The sequence below is a fragment of the Paramacrobiotus metropolitanus genome, unplaced genomic scaffold (genome assembly GCF_019649055.1).
Source record: "Paramacrobiotus metropolitanus isolate TYO unplaced genomic scaffold, Prichtersi_v1.0 Parri_scaffold0000024, whole genome shotgun sequence".
Taxonomy (NCBI): Eukaryota; Metazoa; Tardigrada; class Eutardigrada; order Parachela; family Macrobiotidae; genus Paramacrobiotus; species Paramacrobiotus metropolitanus.
The window spans coordinates 1,122,333-1,131,217 of NW_026570244.1; the positions used below are offsets into that span (position 1 = coordinate 1,122,333).

Genomic DNA, 8,885 nt, shown 5'->3' on the forward strand with positions numbered 1-8,885 from the left:
ATCAGAACTTTAGAACGATAGAACGTCAGAACGTTAGAACGCCAGAACCTGAACGTCAGAACGTTAGAACGTCAGAACCAGAACGTCAGAACGTCAGAACATTAGAACGTAAGAAGTAAGAACGTCATAAAGTAAAGAACATCAGAATTTTAGAACGTTAGAACGTCATAAAGTATGAACATCAGAAAGTCAGAACGTCAGAACGTCAGAACCAGAACGTCAGAACGTCAGAACATTAGAACGTAAGAAGTAAGAACGTCATAAAGTAAAGAACATCAGAATCTTAGAACGTTAGAACGTCATAAAGTATGAACATCAGAAAGTCAGAACGTCAGAACGTCAGAACCAGAACGTCAGAACGATAGAACGTCAAAAAGTTAGAACGTCAAAAAGTTAGAACGTCAGAACGTCAAAAAGTCAGAACGTTAGAACGTCAGAACCTGAACGTCAGAACGTTAGAACGTAAGTAGTGAGAACGTCAAAACGTTAGGAAGTTAATACGTTAGAGCGTCAGAACGTTAGAAATTCCGAACGTCAGCCTTTATATATTTATAATGACCTTTCCAAAACAAAGCCAATACTATCCAGTACTTAAGTGCCGAGCGCGGATGCGCGAGGCTACCTTGTATACAGTAATGACATACGAGTATATCATATTATAATATCTCAACTTTTATGGAGTTCCGTTTGCTGCTAAGTGTTGAGTATACAGAAGGTAATTCAGTATGGACAGGAAGTACTCTTTATTGGTCAAATCAAACAGAAAGCGCAATTCAGTATTGTATTTGTGTTTATATCTATCTAGATCTTTATTACCACGAACAAAAAATATGCATACACCAATGCTAGAATCCCAGACAGAATTAACAAAAACCACTGCTATCATCGGAAAGCTCATGTTCTAAAACGCGGCCAGACAGTGTTTGTTTTTTTTCGAAAATGCATTAAAGCGACCAAACAAATCACCTCCACAAGCCGGGTCTGCCATGTTAAGTTTAAGTGCATCCATACTTAAATGTCTATACTTAAAAATGTATGTCTATACTTAAAAATGTATGTCTATACTTAAAAAATTACTGTTGTTACGTTAAAAATCTTAGGTTTGAAAATAAAATATGACCTTAAAGAAGACAGATATTCGGTTAATCCCATAAGTTATTAACTGGGTCTTAGGGGAATATGGGATCAATTGCGCCCTTTCTAATTGTCGAACATAAGAAAATGCGTGAAACGTAAAACATTTTCATCTTAAACATTTCGGGGAAACGTCGAACATATTAAGCTGATCAGAAATCTTTCAATCAGAAAATCGCTGACAAAAATTCTGCATTATATACCCAGACAGGCTTTCAAATCCTAAAATGCAGTTGTGCAAAATATAGTACAAATCACTACGAGGTACAGAGTACTAATTACATTGACCAAAACACACGAGATAATTACACTGAATGAGCGACCAAACTACCACTGCTATCTAGTGCACACTGCCCATTAGATGAGTGAGTAACCAAACTACCAGTGCACACAGTCCGCCAGGTTAGTAAGGGTCACCGCCAGGTTCACCTGCAAAGCCAGTAGGCACGCGTAATGAGTACCCGGAAGTCCGCAACCGATTCTTGTTTAAAAATTGCTGTGTTGGAGAAAAGAATTAAATGAAGTTAAAATTTTCGCACTACTGAAGTTCATTAGCTATGCTACACCAAAATCTAAGATGTTAATACGTAAATCCAGACCCACGTACTGAGGACCACAAGAAATGCGGAGGCGAAGCCGACGTCATTTCTTGTATATATTATTATGGTACAGATACAGTACAGTGGGCTAGGTCAATTGCTCTGTGTAAGTTTTACGCGACGCGCAAGCGGCAGTCGGGTAAAAAATCATGACGTCACGGCGCGTAAGCAGGTAAACGATTTGATTGGTAAACCAGAATTCTGGGATGGGTTTTCAGCTTACCCGTGCGTGTAACCGTTGCGCTTCGAAATCGAAGCGCAACCGTTACCCAAACTACGAGTAACTCGTACTCTCCTGCACAGATGAACAAAATTTTGTTTGTTTGAACCAAAAGCGTATCCAGCGATCCAGATTCACACTTGCAAACTCATAATTAACTTTTTTGACGTATTACCACATTAAAGCATAAAAAATAAAATTTTCGGTTCCACTTCAGTTTTTCAGTTGTTCAATTTCTTTCTTGCCACGGAAGCGTACTCGACTTACGATTGGACGATAAATTTTTCGCTGAGTCATGGACAGATTTTTACGCGTTTCTCCGTTACCCGACGCGCAATGGTTACCCAGATGCAATTGACCTGGCCCAGTACTTGCTGCGTATTTACCGGACTAGACAGTAAGTATTAACGGTGTTGAGCGGAAGCGACAGTATTAACAGATGACCGAGCGGAAGCGGAGCAAGTACTTGCTGTATTTACCAAAAGATGCTGTCATTTAAATTGGTTTGTATTTGTACTTTGCCCATTCAGCGAAATAAGAACAAAATTCATATGAAAACAACTACAAAGCAACGAATTATTTATGGTTAAGGTAGCCCACTGTCCGCTTCCATACTAAACGCCTTGAAGTTGCCACTCTTCGGCGGTTGATCTCCGACTCGCACTTCCGCTTCCATGGCTTCCGGTTAGGATTGAGCAGTACACTGATCAAACATCTCCTCACAATCCCGGTCTATCCCTCATTCTCATTTTTTGGTGGGCCGTTCTCTTTGCAAAATATTTTCAGGGACAATTCTTCACTGATTGTCTGGTCACAGAGCGATACCGCCGAGCAGCTGGCCAGCAGAAGAATGTTTAGCAGACAGGGGCGGCGGCCATGGTGACGCGTCTCTACTACTGTCCATTGAATGAGCGTCGTGCATACGGTGTTTTCAAACAGTGTTTTGGCATTCGGTGTGTCAGCCGTGTTTACGACTGCTCTGGCACGGTGCCATCATTCAAATCATCCACACTCGCACAGTCGCTGCTGCAGGCTGGCCGCGTTCAGTTCAGGGAGAGTTTGTTCCGTCTGATCCTATTGGAGCGTCTGCACTGTTACGAAGGAAGTTTATCGATCCACTGCGGGCATTATTCACTTTATTCTGCACGTCTCTCTCCTGTAAATCCCTTCCTATCATTTTTCCCACATTTTCTTGCGCGTGATGTAGCCTTTACGAAGATCAGAAGATTTGTCGTGTGTTTTCGTCGCACTCGCAGCAGGTAAGAATAAAACTCGGGATTGCTGTGTTTTCCTTTTTTATGTATCGTTTTTGTTGCTACCTATGAAAATAAACATAGTCTGTGTTTGTTGGGTGTGTTGGTAAGGGAAGCAGGTGTTGTCTGATGCAAGTAGAGTTCGCAGAAAGCCAGCATATGGTTGGCGTGTTCTCGACGAAAACCGCGCGCGTGACTGGTGAAACAGCTGATTTGTTGCAGACACTGGTTTGTTTTTGCCAGTCCTTCTGTGATCTGTATTAAATCGTCCAGGTGGCGGAATGGTAAGCGTGCAGTTCCCTTGCAGTTTCGCCGTGTCACGTGTTAAGTGTGCTGCGTGCAGGGCAACGCCAGCGTGACGTCGGCGGCGCACGAGAAGGTGGAGATCATGTCGCAGACGCACACGGGCAGCGGGGGCCCTCAGGGGGCGGGGGGCTGCACAGTATGGCGGCGGGGGCGCTGGGCTCGCTGCCCCTCGGCCTAGGCGGGGGCCACCACCACGGCCACCCGCAGCACGCCCCCGGGGGCGGCGGCGGGGGGAAGGGCGCCCCCGGGGGCGGGGAGAAGCTGACGGCGGAGCAGCTGCGCAAGCGCGGCAACGAGCTGTACGATATGCGCCGCTACCCGGAGGCCATCGACTGCTACACCAAGGCCATCGTGAGTATGACGACGTCCTGTGTTTGGTCGTTGGACTGACAGAGGACGTGTGTCTGCAGATGAAGGACCCCTCGGTGCCGACGTACTACACCAACCGCGCCCTGTGCTACCTGCGCGTGCAGCGCTGGGAGCTGGTGTGCAAGGACTGCCACATGGCCGTCGAGCGCGACGCCACCTGCCTCAAGGCCTACTACTTCATGGGCGTGGCGCTCATGGAGAAGAACAGCTTCGACGAGGCGCTCAACTTCCTCTGCAAAGGTAGCACTTCCGGGTCCTACTGGGCGTGTTATATGACGCTGTTCCCTTGCAGCGAATGATCTGGCCATGAAGCAGCGGCAGTGCTTCGGCGACGAGATCACCTGCATGATCCGCGCCTGCCGCAAGCGGCGCTGGTCGCGGCAGGAGGAGAAGCGCATCCAGCAGGAGCTGGAGCTGCAGACGTACCTGCACCGGCTGCTGGATGAGGAGAAGCAGCGCCAGATCGACGAGATCATCCAGCGCAGTCTGCCGGTGGCGGTGGCCGTCAGCAGCGGCAGCGGCCGCGTCTCGTCGTCGCAGTCGCAGTCGGCCGGCCGCAGTCTGCCGTCCTCCATGACGCGGCTGACCAGCGCCGACAGTCTCCTGGAGGCCCATCCCGCCGCCGTCCAGGCAGCGGAGGAGCCGGCGGCCGGTCCGTCGACGGCGGTCTTTCATTCCAGCGGCGACGTCATCGCGCAGGCGCCGGCGGCGCGAGCGACGCTGTCGGAGGCGGCCATCGGTGAGGCGCCGACGGTGTTGCGCAGTCACTCGGAGAAGGTGGGTCCCGGCTTTCGATTGATTGCAGCTGTGGGAAGGTGAAGTGTCGTGTGTTGTGCAGAATCTGAGCAGCATCGTGGACGGGCGCATCAGCGAGGTGGAGCGCTTCCATCAAGAGAAGAAGGCGGAGCTGGACCGGCTGCTGGCCGAGATGGACGACCGGCGCAAGAAGCGCGACGTGCCGGACTATCTGTGCGGCAAGATCAGCTTCGAGCTGATGCGCGACCCGGTCATCACGCCCAGCGGCATCACCTACGACCGCCGCGACATCGACGAGCATCTGCGCCGTGAGTAGCCGTCCCTTTCGTCTGCTTAATTCCCCTAACGAACGAGACTCTAGCCTGCTAAATAGCCAACTAATCCGCCGCATCGGTTGCTCTGTTAATACATCCCCTGTGCTTCCCTTGCAGGCGTCGGCCACTTTGACCCGGTGACGCGCAGCGACCTGACGCAGGAGATGCTGGTGCCCAATCTGGCCATGAAGGAGGTGGTCGACCACTTCCTCTCCCTCAACGAGTGGGCCGTCGACTACTGACACTTGTATCGGTGACAGGAAACACCGTTAACCAACGCCCGTTACTATGCCCGTACACGTGGCGGCCTCCCGCCCGCGGGAGCCGCGCCACGCCGACCCGTATCCCGCTAATCTGTCTATGGATTCAGTCCGTTCTGCTTGTAACCCGCTTAACCGTCTTGTGATACGATACACGATACGATTTTAACGCGGCTCGCTTCCGTGCTTTTTCCTCACAAAATTAATTATAGCTTTATCCAGGTTTGCCCGGCTTCCGGTTGCACTTGCACCCGTCGTTGTTTCTTGGTTTTTGTTCGGTATGTTACTGATGTTTGTTGCTTCGTTGTTCCGTTGTGCATGTTATACGGATCATTTCGCTGCGTTCATCGTTGTACAATTCGTTGATTACATAGTATTTTGACATTAATATTGGTTGAGCGCTGCACGTGCTCGCATCCGTACATTGGTTATCATAAATCATTGAATCTACGTCGTACCTATCTGCTGATTGTGCTGAAGCAGTCGGATAATGTTACCTATTCGCATTTTGTCAGATTTTCTGCGGAAGATGAGTGTGTCTCTACATGTAAGTTCCAGTAATAAGTAATTATCATTAATTGGTTATGTTGCTATATTAGTTTGTGTACAAGCTTTGAGTACGCGTAATATCTGAATAATTTCCGCCGTAATTATTGCGCCACGGTAAATCGCGTGTACGCTGACAAAAGAGTTACAAAATCACGCATAAGATCTCGTGCAGATGAAGGCCATCAAAAACCTGCCAAAATACTGTATATCACCGACAACAGCCGCCATAACGCCCATAAGCGCCATTAAACAATGAGCATTACCTGTTTTTACGCGAAAAGATCAACGAACATGCATATAAATTTTGAACGATTGGGCTTCGTTAATAGAAGAAGCACTGTTTTGTGCCATACACGCCACCGTTACAGCTTCCGCTGCCGGTTGCCGTTGGATAGAATATTATGCTGAAATCTCGGTGCTGGCGATGCTGCCTTTGATGTAAGATGAGTGTAATAAATTAACAAGTCGGTTGTACTTGATAATTATGTTGGTGGTTACGTGTGGCGTTAGCGATGTAAGTGCCGTTTCATGTGGCCGGAAGCGAGAGCGACGCATAGTGGAGTTGCGTTGCGAATCCTCGGTGTTACCGGAAGCTGCAGTAGTTGTAGTTTTAAGGTGCGATATCGGTAGCACTGGCGCGTTGAGCTGAATTCGGTACAACTACAGGCGGATCCGGTATCGGTGTACGCACATCCGACCCAAGAACGTCGCTTCATTATACCGTCCATCGACTACTTGTGTTGTTGTTGTCGATCGTGGTGAATTCTGCCAACGAATAAGACATCGGGATTTGTCGAACCGATCGGTGTGCGTTTAGCGGCTAACAAGAAGTGGACCGTGGACGCTGAATACATTAATTTTATTTGATATTATTGACTAAGCGACGATGCGGTGGAGCGCAGCGCGGTTGCTGAGCGCCCTTCCGGTCGGCTTACTGCTGCAGCTGCTGCCCACCTGGCTGCTGCTCCTCTCCAACGCCGTCACCGCCCAGTCGCAGCAGCTGCAGTGCGGCTCGCCCAAATCCTTCGACGTCATCGCGCTTTGGCAGCAGTTTAATCGCTCGTACGTAATACCTCCGTCGCGCCGTCCGACTAATCCACTATAAATTATTCAGCTGCATACTCCTACATGTAATTTTATATACAGACTGTAAGCGCCATATATAGATATATGCGTCTATATACATGTCTACATATATACATATTTTATGTATATCTATATGTATGTATTTTATATATACAGATATGCATATCTTCGCCGGTGTGATTATAATTAATTGTTGTTTAGGCGGAAGAAGCGCATGTTGCCGGGTCAGCGTCCGGATCTGAGCGAGAAGGTGATCCGTCGCCAGCAGGACATCATCCAGCCGTGGAGCGTCGACCTGACCAAGAGTCACAACGTCGAGGAGGTGCACAACAAGATCGTAGGCGGCTGGGACATCCACGACAAGACCGGCGGCCAGATCTGCTGGCAGGTATGCACCCATATATAACATCGGGCAGAGTGACCTTTATGCAACACCCTATAGACATGCGTTTAAAATACCGGATGTATCTCTAGGTGGGCATCATCATCGGGACGGCGGACGGGTACTTTAACTGCGGCGGCAGCATCATCGGCTCGCACACCATCCTGACCGCCGCCCACTGCGTCTTCAGCCGGCGCGGCGCCGTCCGCCCGCCCACCGACTTCACCGTCGTCGTCGGCGCCCTCGACGGCGGATTCGACGGCAGCAACGCCAAGGAGGGCGCTGCCAACTGCGGGAGGTCCTTTAACGTCTCAAAGGTACGTCCCGTTCCTGCGACTGACGCCCGCAGTGGTAGTGAAGCGCCTTCTTAATCCGGTACCGGGTACAGGTTCAACCGCATCCCAACTACACGCCCATGAGCAGCGGCAACAACGACCTGGCCCTCTTAACGCTCATCGGCGACATCGACCTATCCGGGACGTGCGCCTGCGCCATCTGTCTGACGGACAAGAGCCCGGCGGTGGGCGAGTGGACGGCCGTCAGCGGCTATGGCGACGTGTCCGAGGGCGGCGCCGGTTAGTACTGCATTCGTCCCGTTGTCGGCACGCTAACCAAGTGTGACCTTTCCACTTTCAGACGACCCCAACCCCATCCCGCTGCGCTTCGTCTACCTGCAGATCCTGGACAACAACCGGCGCCTGTGCAGCTTCAACACCGGCACGGACGCCGACCTATTCCTGTGCGCCGGGGATGTGGTCGGCCAGGATTCGTGTCAGGGTGATAGCGGTGGGCCGCTGTTCGCATGGGACACGGGGAACAAGGTGTACTACTTAGCCGGCATCGTCTCCTTCGGGGAGGGATGCGCGCGCGGCACCGGCGGTCAGTACACCAAGGTGCAAAAGTACCTGCCCTGGATCCGGCAGAACGGTCAGTCCACCGGACTCAGTATCGTCTGAAAAGGGAAACATATGCAGCCCAGTCCACTAATCGATCGGATGGTTTATTCAGTCAACTCGTATACCCGCCGGGCATTTGTTTTCACACACGTTCCCTACGTGCTATGTATGCCATCCAAGGTGATAATAATTATGTATGCCAGCTATGTATGCCAGCCGGCTGGTTTTTATTTTATACGAATTTTTTACTGCAACGTTTTGTATGCTCACACGGGGAATGCAATTTTTCTTAACTGGATGATCAATTGCTGTGATAAAACAAAATGCTGGCCGAATTATTGGTTAGGTACAAGTACTAGTATTTTAACTTTAAAATAATAATATTATTATCATTACGGCACAAGAGCAGACAACCCCGAGGGGACGTCAAGTCTGGTCGAACAAAAACATTTAAGCGCTAATGTAAATACTTAAGACAGATCTGAGTAGAAATTTAAAGGCAGGTACAGAACTTGCATCAAGAATTTTGCGGTTAACAGCAATAATTTATCAAGCAGACGCATTAATCGAAATTCTATAGTCGTCAGAAGAAACAGTATACTGTATAAACATAAGATGGCGTTGGTTACGTCATAAACTGGAGTTGGGAGCTGGACTTTCTAGTTACAGTTCCCGGTTGTACTTTGTACTTGCAGCTCCCAACTGCAGCATATGATTCAGCACAACTGCAGCATATGATTACTGCATATGTACACTGTATA

The 8,885-nt window shown here is 49.4% G+C and overlaps 2 protein-coding genes across 3 annotated transcripts; both read left to right on the plus strand.

The window, feature by feature from the left end:
* The first annotated feature begins 2,916 nt into the window (after positions 1-2,916).
* Positions 2,917-5,717, plus strand: LOC129587222 (E3 ubiquitin-protein ligase CHIP-like). Of its 2 annotated transcripts, XM_055480846.1 has the most exons (7): positions 2,917-3,212; positions 3,429-3,490; positions 3,550-3,863; positions 3,923-4,121; positions 4,174-4,658; positions 4,720-4,945; positions 5,069-5,717. In XM_055480846.1, the coding sequence occupies exons 3-7, from the start codon at positions 3,651-3,653 to the stop codon at positions 5,191-5,193; spliced, it is 1,248 nt and encodes a 415-aa protein (XP_055336821.1). In that variant the 5' UTR covers positions 2,917-3,212; positions 3,429-3,490; positions 3,550-3,650; the 3' UTR covers positions 5,194-5,717. The 2 variants fall into 2 exon arrangements, with proteins under 2 accessions (XP_055336821.1, XP_055336822.1); XM_055480847.1 differs by lacking the exon at positions 3,429-3,490 and having other exon boundaries at positions 3,514-3,863.
* Positions 5,718-6,408: 691 nt separating this feature from the next.
* Positions 6,409-8,455, plus strand: LOC129587223 (trypsin-1-like). The gene is made up of 5 exons (XM_055480848.1): positions 6,409-6,822; positions 7,048-7,234; positions 7,321-7,545; positions 7,617-7,803; positions 7,865-8,455. The coding sequence occupies exons 1-5, from the start codon at positions 6,647-6,649 to the stop codon at positions 8,182-8,184; spliced, it is 1,095 nt and encodes a 364-aa protein (XP_055336823.1). The 5' UTR covers positions 6,409-6,646; the 3' UTR covers positions 8,185-8,455.
* Positions 8,456-8,885: the final 430 nt, after the last annotated feature.

Excerpts from the sequence above, each read along its gene's own strand:
- LOC129587222 (XM_055480846.1), top strand. The coding sequence starts at position 3,651 with ATGGCGGCGGGGGCGCTGGGCTCGCTGCCCCTCGGCCTAGGCGGGGGC. Across the intron at positions 4,659-4,719 it reads TGCGCAGTCACTCGGAGAAG|AATCTGAGCAGCATCGTGGA; the intron begins GTGGGTCCCGGC and ends TGTGTTGTGCAG. Across the intron at positions 4,946-5,068 it reads CATCGACGAGCATCTGCGCC|GCGTCGGCCACTTTGACCCG; the intron begins GTGAGTAGCCGT and ends CTTCCCTTGCAG.
- LOC129587223 (XM_055480848.1), top strand. The coding sequence starts at position 6,647 with ATGCGGTGGAGCGCAGCGCGGTTGCTGAGCGCCCTTCCGGTCGGCTTA. Across the intron at positions 7,546-7,616 it reads GGTCCTTTAACGTCTCAAAG|GTTCAACCGCATCCCAACTA; the intron begins GTACGTCCCGTT and ends TACCGGGTACAG. Across the intron at positions 7,804-7,864 it reads CGTGTCCGAGGGCGGCGCCG|ACGACCCCAACCCCATCCCG; the intron begins GTTAGTACTGCA and ends TTCCACTTTCAG.